Source organism: Erythrolamprus reginae, chromosome 4 (assembly GCF_031021105.1).
Source record: "Erythrolamprus reginae isolate rEryReg1 chromosome 4, rEryReg1.hap1, whole genome shotgun sequence".
Classification (NCBI taxonomy): Eukaryota; Metazoa; Chordata; class Lepidosauria; order Squamata; family Dipsadidae; genus Erythrolamprus; species Erythrolamprus reginae.
This window is the reverse complement of record NC_091953.1, coordinates 77,258,634-77,273,579: the sequence shown is the minus strand read 5'-3', so window position 1 is coordinate 77,273,579 and position 14,946 is coordinate 77,258,634. Positions and strand designations below refer to the sequence as shown.

Below are 14,946 nucleotides of genomic sequence, written 5' to 3'. Positions count from 1 at the left end.
CTTCACCCCATGCCAATTCAGTGAAGTGGTGGATGTGATGTGCCGGTGCCTGGAGGCTGTGAGAGTCTGGATGGGGGCCAACAGGCTCAAGTTCAACCCAGACAAGACCAAGTGGCTGTGGACATTTCCTCCTAAGGACTATTTGATCTGTCCGACCATTGTCCTGGAGGGAGAAACATTAACCCCCTCAGATAGGGTTTGCAACTTGGGCGTCCTCCTGGATCCACAGCTGAACCTAGAACACCATCTTTTGGCTGTGGCCAGGGGGACCTTTGCCGGGTTTGCCTGGTGTACCAGCTGCGACACTATTTAGACACAGTCACTCAGGCCCTCATAACCTCCCGTCTTGATTATTACAATGCACTCTACATGGGGCTACCCTCGAAAAGTGTTCAGAGACTCCAAATGGTCCAGAATGCAGCCTCATGGGTTGTCATGGGTGTACCTCGGTACACCCATATAACACCTATACTCTGCGAGCTGCACTGGCTCCCTATTAGTCTCTGGGCACAATTCAAGGTGTTGGTTATTACCTATAAAGCCCTATATGGCTCAGGGCCAGATTATTTACGGGACCATCTCTGCCACATACCTCCCAGAGACCAATTAGAGCACACAGAGTCGGCCTCCTCCAGGTCCTGTCAGCTAAACAATGTAGGTTAGTGGGACCACGGGGGAGTGCCTCCTCTGTTTCTGCCACAACTTTATTGAATCAATTCTCCCGTGAGATCCGTACGGCCCCCACCCTGCTGACCTTTCGTAAGGCCACAAAGACCTGGCTGTGCCGGCAGGCCTGGGGGCTCTAAATCAACCGCTAGCTTGTCCATATATATGAATTTAGTATGAATGATCAGTATGTGTTGTTGAATTGTTTTTTAAATTTTAATTAGGATTTTAGTAATTGCTCGTTTCTTCCTTGACTTCTTTTATTATTGTCATTGTTCGACTTCTTTTATCTTTTGTATCTATTTTATTATATTTTCATCATTGTTGTAAGCTGCCCTGACTCCTTCCGGATTGGGCAGCATAGAAGTCAAACAAACAAACAAACAAATAAAATAAAATAAATAAATAAATAAATAAATATAAAATAAATTTTATATTGTGAGCCGTCCTGAGTCTTTCGGGATTGGGGGCATACAAGTCAAATAAATAAATAAATTAAATAAATAAATTTTGATCATGTGACCTTGGGGATGCTGCAATGGTCATAAGTGTATAAAATGGTCCCAAGTCACTTTTTTTCAGAGCTATTGTAACTTTGAATAGTCATTAAGTGAATCATTGTAAGTTGAGGACTATTGAGTTGTATTTGACTCTAATCTAAATGTAATAAATATGTGGTATATATTTTTCTCTTAAAAAACTCATTTGCTTAGGGCAGAGATATCTGGCATGAAAAATAGACAATAAAAGTTACCTACTATGGTTTAAATGTTCTGTTTTATTAAGTTGCTGCTGATTTTCTTGAATGCCAAATGTATAAAATCAGGATGGAAATGACATTTAAAAATTTTAAAATATGGTTCTATATTCTCTGGGATGTTCTTCCTTATTAGTTTGCTAATTACTTTAACCAGTTAAAAGGACAAAATAATTTTAAACTGATTATGATAGTTTTTTGTTTTTTCAGTATGATATCAGGCAGAAGGCTCTGAAGCTTACAGCTAATAGTATGTATGGATGCCTGGGATTTTCCTACAGTAGATTTTATGCAAAACCTCTTGCTGCTTTGGTGACTTTCAAAGGCAGAGAGGTAAGTCAGCAATGATTAGTACTGTGATTATTTTGTGGGTGGTTGTGAATAAGATGGCAAATTTCTCTCCCTCCCTCTTCCCCCTCTCTCTTTTCCTCCCCCCCTCTCTTCAGTGATTAGGGCTTCCACTCACAAAATTCTTGGCAAGCATTAAAAATGAATACATTATCATAAAAGAAAAGTAAATAAAACACAGAGCACTGCAGACAAATAACATGAGCTCACATAAACATAATGTTCTAGTATGAGATCGGCAAAGCCTTCCTAAAAGCTGGCAGGGGTGTATCACTGTGAGCAATTAAACTGATGTCAAATATGGTGCAATAAATTTTCACTAAAATTATTAAGAGACACAAATTTGACATCAGGACTTAACAAAAGAGAAAGTAGTATCAGAACATTTCAGTCATCCAGAAATATTCTATGGCAGATTCAAAATAGCTTCTTTATATATTTTTATAGGGGGAGTAGATTAATTTATTTTCTGAATACAAAATGCTAATTCAAATATTTTGACTTACTTAAGAGTAACAGCTTTAGCGCTCTTAAAAACAACAGGTAATTCCTTTTTTTTCTAAATATCTTGTTTATAATATTTATAGAAGATCTGATTAACATTAGTCATATTTTAGCTCAAGATTTTCAGACCAATATGGAAACCTTTTTGAATTTGTATTTTGGAACATTTAACTGATTGATTTCTGTGCATTGAACTTACTTCTAACCATGACACATCATTTGGTTATATCAAGAATGCTAAGTAAATATTTTCATAAATGCTATTTTAGTCATAGAAAGTAAATATAAGAAAAAAGCTTATTTCTCAGATTGAGCCTGACTAGGAAAAACAGTGTTCACAAATGGGATGGGACCTGTGTGGCTATTTGAAAGAAGGTGTAAGTTCAATCTTGACTGGCTTTAGGAAGCATACATAAATTATAACTGAAATAATTTTGTAGAAAATTGTAGCTTAATAGACCTAGTGAAACCAGCATATTTAAATATGTTTAATTATTAATTAATTATAATTGTTATATAATATATTATGGTCACTGGGAAATTTTTCTGAGCTTAATGCTGAGCTTTATTCTTTCTTTTTTGTTTTTTGAAGTGTTTTCTGTTGTAAAAATGAAAAAACAATGGATTTCTGTTTTAGCTCTGGTTTGTAATAACTTTAGATATTACAAACCAGGGCTGAAACAAAAATCCATTATTTTTTTCAGTTTTGCAGCAGAAAACACTTCAAAATAGAAAGAATAAAGCTCAGAATTAAGAATTAAGCTCAGAAATAAATACATTTATATTTATACTATATATATACATACATACATACATACATACATACATACATACATACATACATACATACATACACACACACATACATACACACACACACACACACACACTATTATATATATAAATAGTCAAAGTATATTGTTTTAACAGAAAATTTCAAAATGGTAATTTGATAATATAATAATTATTTACCTTTTCACTAGATGGCGATAGAGCTCTTGTATTCATTGAAAAATTAAAGATACTATAAACATTTAGTTTAGATTATATTTAATTTTAAAAATTTGTGCAAGGTGACATTTCTTGTATAATTGTGTACTATAAAAATAAAGAGTATTATTTTTTAATTCAGTGGAAGTTAACTTGATGAACTCAACTAATAGATTAAAAAAACTTATGAGAATCTTATTTTTCACATATTAATATTTTAAATAACTTTGATGTTTAGTTCTCAGAAATAGTAGACATTGTATATATTTCTATCTGGTAACATTTGAGATTCTATGGAGAATTCAGTTTCCTAAGGTGGGATGTTCAGTCATGGAAACTGTTAAAAATGACTGCTAATACTTCATTATGGAAACTAATTCCATAAAGTTTTGCAAAACATGGAGTCACTTTAAAAAGGCTTCTTACTTTTGGTGAGCTGCTGTTTATGCATTTGGTGCCACATATCTTGATTTTTTGAACTAACACTAAGTGTATTAAAGAATATACTTATTCTCTACTGCACTGCTATGGAGAGTCCAACGTGGGTAATACTTCAGCCTGTTTGGCAGGGACTGAGTTAAAATTTAAGTGCAATGAAACAGGCTCCACACCTCAACTGCCCCAGAGGGCCAGTCTTAAAAACTCAATTGTAGGGACGTTGAGTTCTTCTCTCCTAAAATTTGTCATCAACAACAACAACAACAACAACAACAACAATAACAATAATAATATAATAACAATAACAACAATAATAATATAATAACAACAATAATAATAAAAACAAAAAACAATAATAGTAATAATAATAATAAATTGTTTTCTCTCTCCTTTTTTCTTTTTTTCTCTTCACAGGAAGAAGTCCTACTGTAAGGAACAGGAGGGTGAAATCTGGGGGCCTCTGCCCTGCGGGGCATCGCGCCCCCCCCTGTTCTTCCCTGGACTCACCAGCATAGATGGATGCCTGTTTTTCCTGTCAGGGGCTTCTGCTCTGTGGAGTATTGCCCCGTTGCCAGGAGCCTGCTGGGCCAGGTCGATGTCCTGTGGGGCACACCTGTAGCACAGGGAGAACAACAGACCACGGAGCATTCAGGGCCTTCGTGTTGTGACGCATGCGCCTCCCCCTGGCAGGAGGGATGAAACACTGGCTGCAAAATCAGCAACATGCTGTTCGGCCTTGTTAAGGAACTCGCTGGTAAGCCTTGCAGGCTACAGTGTCACAACCACCATTTTGTGGGCGGGGCAAAGGGGCGTCCGCCATTTTGAAATTGGAAGTGACCTCAAAACGGCCTGAATCACTTCCTCTGACTCCCCTGAAAGACAGGACATTTTGAGGGAGGATCTAGGCCTGCCTTCCCAGACCTGGCACCAGCCACCAGGCACCCAAAGGGCCCAGGCCCCAGCTGCCACAATCACACCCACGGCAGCGGGCCTACGTGACCCCCAAGAAACTTGGCAAACTATGTCTCCAGCCATCCAGGAGATGATCGCTACAGCATACATACAAGGGGTTGCGACTTGGGCATTGCAACAGGCAAGGCCTACTTCATCCAGTCCAGAGCGTAGAGATGTCTGGGCAGTTCCTCCCCCCCCCCACAGACCCCCCAGGACTCCTTCAATGAGGACCCGGGGCTACCAGAAACAGGGAGTGAACCCGAATATGATCTCTCAGAGGATGAGGGCATCATCTCAGATCAGCCAACCGTTACAGGCCTTTTTAAACCCAACATCTTTAGAATTTTGCTGCATAAGGCCAAACAGACCCTAGCCTTAGACAATGGTGCTCAACCAGAGCAGCCCTCAGTTTGCCCAGGTTCGCCTGGTGCACCAGTTGCGGCCCTATCTGGACCAGGAGTCAATGCTCACAGTCACTCATGCTCTCATCACCTCGAGGTTCGACTACTGTAATGCTCTCTACATGGGGCTACCTTTGAAAAGTGTTCGGAAACTTCAGATCATGCGGAATGCAGCTGCGACAGCAATCATGGGCTTCCCCAGGTATGCCCATGTCACACCAACACTCCGCAGTCTGCATTGGTTGCCGATCAGTTTCCGAACACAATTCAAAGTGTTGGTTATGACCTATAAAGCCCTTCATGGCATCGGACCAGAATACCTCCGAGACCGCCTTCTGCCACACGAATCCCAATGACCAGTTAGGTCCCACAGAGTTGACCTTCTCCAGGTCCTGTTGACTAAACAATGTCGTCTGGCAGGACCCAGGGGAAGAACCTTCTCTGTGTCGGCCCCCACCCTCTGGAACCAGCTCCCCCTAGAGATTAGGATTGCCGTCACCCTCCTTGCCTTTCGCAAACTTCTTAAAACCCACCTCTGCCGTCAGGCATGGGGGAATTGAGACATCTCCCCCTGGCCTATATAATTTATGCATGGTATGTTTGTGTGTATGTCTGCTTTTTAAATAAGAGGCTTTTAGAGACTTTTTAATATTAGATTTGTGATACATTGTTCGTATTATTGTTGTGAGCCGCTCCAAGTCTGCGGAGAGGGGCGGCGTACAAATCTAATAAATAAATAAATAAATCCAACCAGCCACACAACTCAAACCAAACCCCAGAGGAAATCTGACAACATACCGGCTTCCCCCATATTTTTGGACAACTTCAAGAGGCCCTGGGAGCACCCAACAGTGGCACTAGGCCCTACAGCCTCAGAGAAAATGTTTTATACCTTTGATCCCGAGATGGAAACTTTACTTCAATTTCCAACTGTGGATCCTCCTGTGGCAAGCTTAGTTTCCTCTGCTCTACTGCCTTCAGACATGGCAGATGGATTAAAACCTGATGATAAGAAGGCAGAGAATTTGATTAAAAAAAATCACACCAGACCTCTGCCTGGGCCCTCAGAGCGGTTTCTGCAGCTTCATATTTCAACAGGGCCTCCATTTTACGGCTCAGAGACATCCTTACCAAATTAGGGCCAGAAGATGGTTGCTTATGCCAGGATGTCAATAAGGTTTTGGCAGCAGCAGAATTTTCTGTGGATGCCACTTTATCTGCTGCAAAGTTTGCAGCTCGTTCTCTAGCAGCCAACCTGTCTATTATGGCTCCACTCCTGGCAGGCGGACACTAAGTTGAATTGGCAGTTGGCAGCAGCACCCTTTCAGGGGCCAAAGGTATTTGGAGAATCCCTGGATTCGGTCCTTATCGAGGATAAGGACAAAAAGAAGGTTCTCCCAAGGTCCACTTGCTGACAAGACCGGAGGCAGAACCCTTACCAGTGCAGACAGTCCTTTCCATTCGGCACCTCCCAGGCGGCCACGCAGCCCTTTCGCCCAAACCAATCTGGAGCTTATGGACAATGTACCTACAGATCAGACAGAACTACCTTCTCTGGCCGGAACAGACAATTCCAACAATCTTGTTGACCATTCAAGAGTAACAACACCAGAGGCTATCGCAGGACCAAGTGACTCACCAAGCCCATTTCCCATTGGAGGCCATCTTCAACTTTTCATTGCCTCCTGGGAGTCTATCTCCTCAGACACCTGGGCTTTACGAAACATAGCGCAAGGCCTCAAGATAGAGTTCCTTTACACGCCTCCTCCCAGATTCCTGAACTGCCCAATGGTTTTGGACGTTCAAAAGCGACAACTGCTGACCCAGGAGGTCCAACACCTGCTGGACATTGGAGCAATAGAGCCAGTCCCACCCACACAGGAAGGCCAGGGCTACTATTCGATCATCTTTTTAGTGCCCGAGGCCTTGGGAGGCTGCAGACTAATTCTAAACCTAAAACAGCTAAATCTTTACGTCAAGTACTGCCAATTCAAGATGCATTCACTAAAGACAATACTAGCCTCCATCAGGCACAACATCGATAGACCTCAAGGAGGCCTACCTTCACATACCGGTGCACCCAGAACACAGATGTTTCCTTCACTTCTGCCTCCAGGGGTGACATTTTCAATACAAGGCCATGCCATTTGGCCTGTCCTCAGCGCCTCGAACCTTCACCAAGATCCTCGATGTTCTGACAACAGACACCCCCCCCAGAGCATGCTCAATAAGACTGATGGCGTACCTCGACGACGTCGTCATCCTTTCCAGATGTCCACGAGAGGCACACAAAGACCTGCAGCTGACCATCCAAATTCTGCAGCAACATGTATTCACTATCAACTACCAAAAGAGTCACTTGACCCCAACTACTCATCTACTTCATTTGGGCTCCATCATAGACACTCAAGCTTGCAAGGTGTCTCTCTCTCCTGACCACAGGGAGAGGATCAGAAACATGGTGTCTCAAGCATAAGAACAATGAAAAGTACCACTGGTTTTCCTGGCCCAGTTGCTGGGGATGTTCTTCTCCTGTATCGATGTCATCCCCTGGGCTTGACTACACATCAGACAACTACAGTGGTTTCTGCTACCATTCCAGAGAACACACACCAGTCATTCCAAGAAGGTCGTCCTAATTACCTCAGAAGTCAAGTGCTCCCTCCCTTGGTGGAAGTCTGGAATCCTACATCAGGGTTCCCCCTTCCTACTGGACACCGAGGTAACGATCACCACAGACACGAGCCTCCAGGGATGGGGTGCGCACTCAGACTCACAAGTGGCTCAGGGCTTCTGGACACCAGAGGACCTTTCACGAACCAGCATCAATCTGCTGGAATTGCGAGCAGTATACGTGGCCTTGCAACACTTTGTCAGCCAAGTAAAGGGGCAGCACACCCTCATCCAGACAGATAATGTGGCCACCCGCTCACACATCAATCATCAGGGAGGGACGAGGTCCGGCACTCTGATGCAAGAGGCACACAGGTTATTCACCTGGGTGGAACCTCGTCTACTGTCCATTCGAGCTAAACACATCTCAGGGGTGGCCAACGTGCAGGTGGATTGGTTGAGCTGCACATTCCTAGACCCAGCGGAATGGAGCTTGGCAATTCAGTTTATTAGATTTGTATGCCGCCCTTCTCCGAAGACTCGTCGCGGCTCACAATAACAATAAAAACAGTATAACAATGGAACAAATCTAATAATAAAATTACATTAAAAAACCCCAACAATTTAAAAACCATACAACACATACATACCAAACATAAAATATAAGAAAGCCTGGGGGAGAGGTCTTAAATTCCCCCATGCCTGGCGATATAGGTGGGTCTTGAGTAACTTGCAAAAGACAAGGAGGTTGGGGGCCGTTCTAATCTCTGGGGGGAGATTAAAACGGGGGGAGATTATCCATGTACTCTCTTTTCTGCAAGAGGGCTTGGACAAAGGATTAGCACCAAATACATTGCATAGACAGGTGGCTGCCATAGCGACGGTGCTGAGACCCGATTACCTCTGACCCATTTCACATCACCCTTGGGTCAGGGAATTCCTTAGGGGAGCATCTAACCTCTGCCCTCCCACCGTTCACCGTTTCCCAACCTGGGACCTACTGCTAGTCCTTCAGGACCTTATAGGCCTACCATTCGAACCTCTACGTCACATTTCACTAGAGCTGCTCTAATTCAAGACAGCCTTCCTAGTAGCCATCACGTCAGCTAGAAGAGTATCTGAACTTTCCGCCCTATCAGTACGACCCGACCTCTGCGTATTTCACCTGGACCGGGTAGTCCTACATCTAGATTTGGCATTCCTAACCAAGGTGAACACGGCCTTTCACCGTGCCCAAGAGATCATCCTACTGGATTTCTGCACACACGGATTCCATCCTGCCGAGCTGAGATGGCATAAACTGGACGTCCGCAGAGCCCTGAAAGTGTATACAGTGTTCCCTCGATTTTCGCGGGTTCAAACTTCACGAAAAGTCTATACCACGGTTTTTCAAAAATATTAATTAAAAAATACTTTGCGGGTTTTTTCCCTATACCACGGTTTTTCCCACCCGATGACGTCATATGTCATTGTCAAACTTTCATCTGCCTTTAATAAATATTTTTTTTAATAAACTTTAATAAATAAACATGGTGAGTAATAATCTGAATGGTTGCTAAGGGAATGTAAAATTGCAATTTAGGGGTCATAGCCAAAAATAGTGTATTTACTTCCGCATCTCTGCTTCGCGGAAATTCGACTTTCACGGGCGGTCTCAGATCGCATCCCCCCACGAAAAGCGAGGGAACACTGTACTCCATCGTACAACACCATTTAGAAAGACGGAAGCCCTATTTGTAGCCTTCCATCCTTCCTCTCAGGGTTCCAGGGTCTCACCCAAGACACTTAGAAGATGGATTCATTCCTGCATCACCACAGCCTATGAATCACAATCTACCCCCATACCAGCAGGGATCACAACCCACTCTACCAGGAGTGCGGCCACCATGGCTGCATGGGCTACACAGGCTCCGCTTGAAGAGATTTGTAGGGCGGCAACCTGGACCACCGCCACTACCTTTATCAAACATTATCGTTTAGACTCCTATGCTTCGGCCGAGGTGGCCTTTGATCGAAGGGTATTGCAACGGGTGTGCACTAATTCTGTGCCCTGATTCGGCCTTCCCCCACCCTAGTTTATATCGCTTGGGTATATCCCATGTTGGACTCTCCGTAGCAGTGCAGTGGAGAAGAACTGTTGACTTACCTGAATGGTCTTCTCAATGCACTGCGAGGAGAGTCCAAACCCACCCAGTCTTTATCCTATGAAGGCCAGGGACGCAATTGGGTTGGTTAAGGTTGTATGCCTTTCTTTTCAATATTCTTAAAGTTATGAGTTAACTTTTTTTCTTGTGTTTAATAAATTGTTCATCTTTGCTTATTACACTACTCCTTCGTTTTTTATTGACTGGCCCTCTGGGGCAGTTGAGGGGTGGAGCCTGTTTCATTTTACTTAAAATTTAACTCAGTCCCTGCCAAACAGGCTGAAGTATTACCCACATTGGACTCTCCTCGCAGTGCATCGAGAAGACCGTTCAGGTAAGTCAACGGTTCTTTTCCTCAAATCCTGTCATTTAATAGCATGAACTGTGGTTTCTTTGATATGCATTGAATGTCTAGAGGAGTTTTATCAAGCATTTAAAAATTACAACAGGATAAACATATTAATGTTTCTATTTGGTTTTTAAAAATATTTTTGATTTTTATAATATAAAACACACACACAACATATGACATATAACATGTGCTCAGGGATTGTGCCCACCACCAGACAAACAATCATACCCCATTCTATTTGGAATCATACTACTATAGGATAAATCCTAGCTGGAAAGGAATGCTGGACTTATTTCTGTTATCTATGATTTTTAACAGGGTAGATTTCTTTTAAATTAAGGCCTATCCAAATAAAAGATACAATCCTAACTGAGAAGGGTTAGAATTAGGCTCTAGTCATTATTTGCTCCCTGCAGTGTTGAAGAAGAGGCAGACTATCAGAGAGTGAGGTATTCATTTTTATCCAATTCTGGCCAAATTAGGAAGATGCCACTATCTGGCACTTTCCTGAGGGTGATTCTAAATTTTTTCCAACATTTGGAATCCTATGCAAAAAACCCCATTCTTTAGGACTCAATGAGATTTGAATTAAGATTAATTCCAGCTACCTAATATCTTGGCTGCTTGGCTACTTAAGATTGGCTTCCCACATTGGCTTCTTTCCAGTTCAACACAGGTAGTTGACTACGTGGTATGATTAAGAAATGAAGCCAAGCAACCAATCCCACTTCTTATTTTATCTCTATATCTTTGGTGATTAGGCTGGCAAATTATGGATATTTTTATTTATTTATTTTATTTATTAATTAGATTTGTATGCTGCCCCTTTCCGTAGACTCGGGGCGGCTAACAACAGTAAAAAACAATATAAACAAATCTAATATTAAAAGTAGTTTAAAAAACGCAATTTAAGAAACCAATCATACATACAAACATACGATGCATAAATTTGGTAAGCCTAGGGGGAAGGGAATATCTCAATTCCCCCATGCCTGACGACAGAGGTGGATTTTAAGGAGCTTACGAAAGGCAAAGAGGGTGGGGGCAAGTCTGATATGTGGGGGGAGTTGAATTCCAGAGGGTTGGGGCCGCCACAGAGAAGGCTCTTCCCCTGGGTCCCGCCAGACGACATTGTTTAGTCGACGGGACCCAGAGAAGGCCAACTCTGAGGGACCTAACCGGTCGCTGGGATTCGTGCGGCAGAAGACGGTCCCGGAGATATTCTGGCTCGATGCCATGAAGGGCTTTATAGGTCATAACCAACACTTTGAATTGTGTTCGGAAACTGATTGGCAACCAATGCAGACTGCGGAGTGTTGGTGTAACATGGGCATATTTAGGAAAGCCCATGATAGCTCTTGCAGCTGCATTCTGCACGATCTGATGTTTCCGAACACTTTTCAAAGGTAGCCCCATGTAGAGAGCATTACAGTAGTCGAGCCACGAGGTGATGAGGGCATGAGTGACTGTGAGCAGTGAGTCCCAGTCCAAATAGGGCCGCAACTGGTGCACCAGGCGGACCTGAGCAAATGCCCCCCTCGCCACAGCTGAAAGATATTTCTCTAATGTGAGCTGTGGATCAAGGAGGATGCCCAAGTTGCGGACCCTCTCTGAGGGGGTCAGTGATTCCCCCCACAGGGTAATGGACGGACAGATGGAATTATCCTTGGGAGGCAAAACCCACAGCCACTCCGTCTTATCAGGGTTGAGTTTGAGTCTGTTGACACCCATCCAGACCCCAACAGTCTCCAGATACCGGCACATCACTTCCACTGCTTCACTGACTGGACATGGGGTGGAAATGTAAAGCTGGGTATCATCTGCATATTGATGACACCTCACCCCATGCCCTTGAATGATCTCACCCAGCAGTTTCATGTAGATATTAAATAGTAGGCGGGAGAGGACCGACCCTTGAGGTACCCCACAAGGGAGCGACCTAGAGGTCGACCTCTGACCCCCTCTAACACTGACTGTGACCAGCTGGAGAGGTAGGAGGAGAACCACTGGAGAACAGTGCCTCCCTCTCCCAACCCCTCCAGCCGGCGCAGAAGGATACCATGGTCGATGGTATCGAAAGCCACTGAGAGGTCAAGAAGCACCAGGACAGAGGATAAACCCCTGTCTCGGGCCCGCCAGAGATCATCCATCAACGCGACCAAAGCAGTTTCCGTGCTGTAGCCGGGCCTGAATCCAGACTGCTGGGGACCTAGATAATCACATTATGTACATAATGTTCCACGATTTAAGCAATCACAGTAGTTTATATAATTGATGCTATAAAATGAGTATTTATTTATTTATTTTATTGGATTTGTATGCCACCCCTCTCCGAGGACTCGGGACGGCTCACAGCATATACAAAAACAACAATAACATAAATCCAATTAATACTACATTAAACACAATAATTAAATTCAATTAAAAGAATGTAAAACCTATCAAACCAATCAACTCCCAGACCTACTGCTAGTTTTTAGAAGATACTTTCTTCAAGCAATGGTACAGGAAAAAGTCTGCATCTTTCAAAGAGACCATGATTTTTATGTAAGAATGCTCCATTGCATGCATTGAAGTGGCTAGCCAATAAAGGCCTTAAAAGATGAAAGAATAATGACATGCCCCCTTTTCTCACCTGACCTAAACCCTATTGAGAATTTGTGGGGTCTTTTTAATGGGAGATTTATAGTGAAATAAAACAGTATACCTCTCTGAACAGTGTCTTGCAGGCTGCGGTTGCTGCTGCAGAAAAAGTTGAACGTCAAAGATTAAAAAAACAGATGGATTCCATGAATGGTGGTTATGTTGGTCACTGTTTTTTTTTTAATGCTAGAATCTAGAATGCTTGGCTGCATAGCTAGAGGTATAACAAGCAGGAAGAAGGAGATTGTGATCCCACTGTATAGAGCGCTGGTGACAAAAAAAGATATTGATAAAATTGAACGGGCCCAAACACAGGTTACAAAAATGGTGGAAGATCTTAAAGCATAAAACTTATCAGGAAAGACTTCATGAACTTAATCTGTATAGGCTGGAGCAGTGTTTTTCAACCAGTGTGCCGCAGCACACTAGTGTGCTGTGAGACATGGTCAGGTGTGCCATGGGGAAATTAAACATGGGTCCCCAAACTATGGACCGCATGCTGGATACGGCCCGCAGAGGCCATTTATCCGGCCCGCTGTCAGCTGCCTCCATCTGAACATAAACATTCCCCTCACAATTTCTCCAGCTATCAGCGACAGGAAGAGTGGAGGCACAGGGAACGCTCATTGACCAATCACCTTCTAGGATTCATCCTGACCACTAGCGATGAATCAATAGCAGGCCGCCTCTCATCCACACCCATGAAGGTCCCCCCTTGGGCTGCCGCACACTTTTCATTGTGTAGCCGCGGCGAGTAGTTGAAGCTGCTACTCCTCCCCATGGCCCCGATTTCTAATCCTGGTCAGGACTGGAGGTAAATGTTGCCACCAGTAGATGAAGCCTCAGCCTCAGCTGGTTATGTCTATCCTGATGGTGTATATAGATATTTGACCGTTTTCTTTTTATAAGCGGCCCCCACAGAGGGTGATACTATATTATTAACTATATATATATAATATGTACTGTGTTAGAGTGTCATTTTGGTTGGTGGTATGCCCCAAGATTTTGTAAATGTAAAAAATGCCGCGGCTCAAAAAAGGTTGAAAACCACTGCTCTGGAGGACAGAAGGGAAAGGGGGACATGATTGAAACATTTAAATATGTTAAAGGGTTAAATAAAGTTCAGGAGTTAAATTTTCATTTTTCATTTAGTTGCATATTAATTCTGCACACGAATAGTTGCCCAATAATTGTGCACACATAGATATTCTCTTTTAAGTTCACTTTTACTTTCTTAAATATTTGGGTATGATGTTCAATAATAAAATTAATCCTCCTAAGTACAGCTTTCCTAATAATTGTGCACACAGTGTGTGTGTGTGTGTGTGTGTGTGTGTATCAAGAATTGTCCTAAAAATGCGAGTTCAAGGTGTATTTATAAATTAAGAGGCAACAGCCATCACAATCTCCAGAATGTTTAAAATTTATTAAAAACTACTGAAATTACTAAGCTTTTGTTAGTCCTCTACTAATGTCAGAGTATTAAAATCCCCATTGAAAACATGGTTGATCCTTTATAATGCTGCTTAGTTTGCTCATTGCCCATGTCACAGGCCCATATCCTTCCTTTCCTCCTGTAATTAGCTTTGTTGTTGCTAGCTTAATCATGTAAACAGGTGGAATTGCTGTTCCTTCTTTACCTTTTGCATATTGCCTCTTTCTCCATTGCATCTGGAAGGAGAGTCCAATATGGGTTATTCTCAATCCTATTGGTCAAGACTGAGTTTAAATTTAGCATAATATTAGGCACCGCCCCTTGCCTGCCCCCAGTGAGCTCAGTTTTAAAAACTCAGTCATGGAACGAGACGTATGAGTTTGTTGGTTAAATAATAATAGTAATAAAATATTTATGTTAATTTGTTTAACCTGTTTTTTCTTGTGTTTCTTCTCTTTTCAGACACTGCTGAAGATCAGGAGGGGTTTCTGTCCTCCGTGGACAGCACCCCCATCGGTTGTTTTCCCCCTGGACGCCTCTTCCCGCAGAGGGTACCGTCTCCTGTAGGGGGTCAGCCTGGTGTCACTGGCCTCCACGGCCAAACTCGGCTGAGAGCCAAAGGTGGGGGGGTCCGCCCCCCCCACTGGGAGGCTCGGGGACACGGAGTTCCCCCGAAGACTATGTTATATGCCCGACATCGG

General features: G+C 43.0%; 1 protein-coding gene across 3 annotated transcripts in view; it reads left to right on the top strand.

Annotated features, from left to right (window-relative positions):
• Window positions 1-14,946, top strand: part of POLA1 (DNA polymerase alpha 1, catalytic subunit) — an 801,468-nt gene that overhangs the window by 202,776 nt on the left and 583,746 nt on the right. For all 3 annotated transcript variants that reach the window (XM_070750673.1, XM_070750672.1, XM_070750674.1), the window contains exon 26: window positions 1,634-1,756. In XM_070750673.1, coding sequence (XP_070606774.1) covers window positions 1,634-1,756 — 123 coding nt within the window. The remainder of the gene's footprint in view (window positions 1-1,633; window positions 1,757-14,946) is intronic.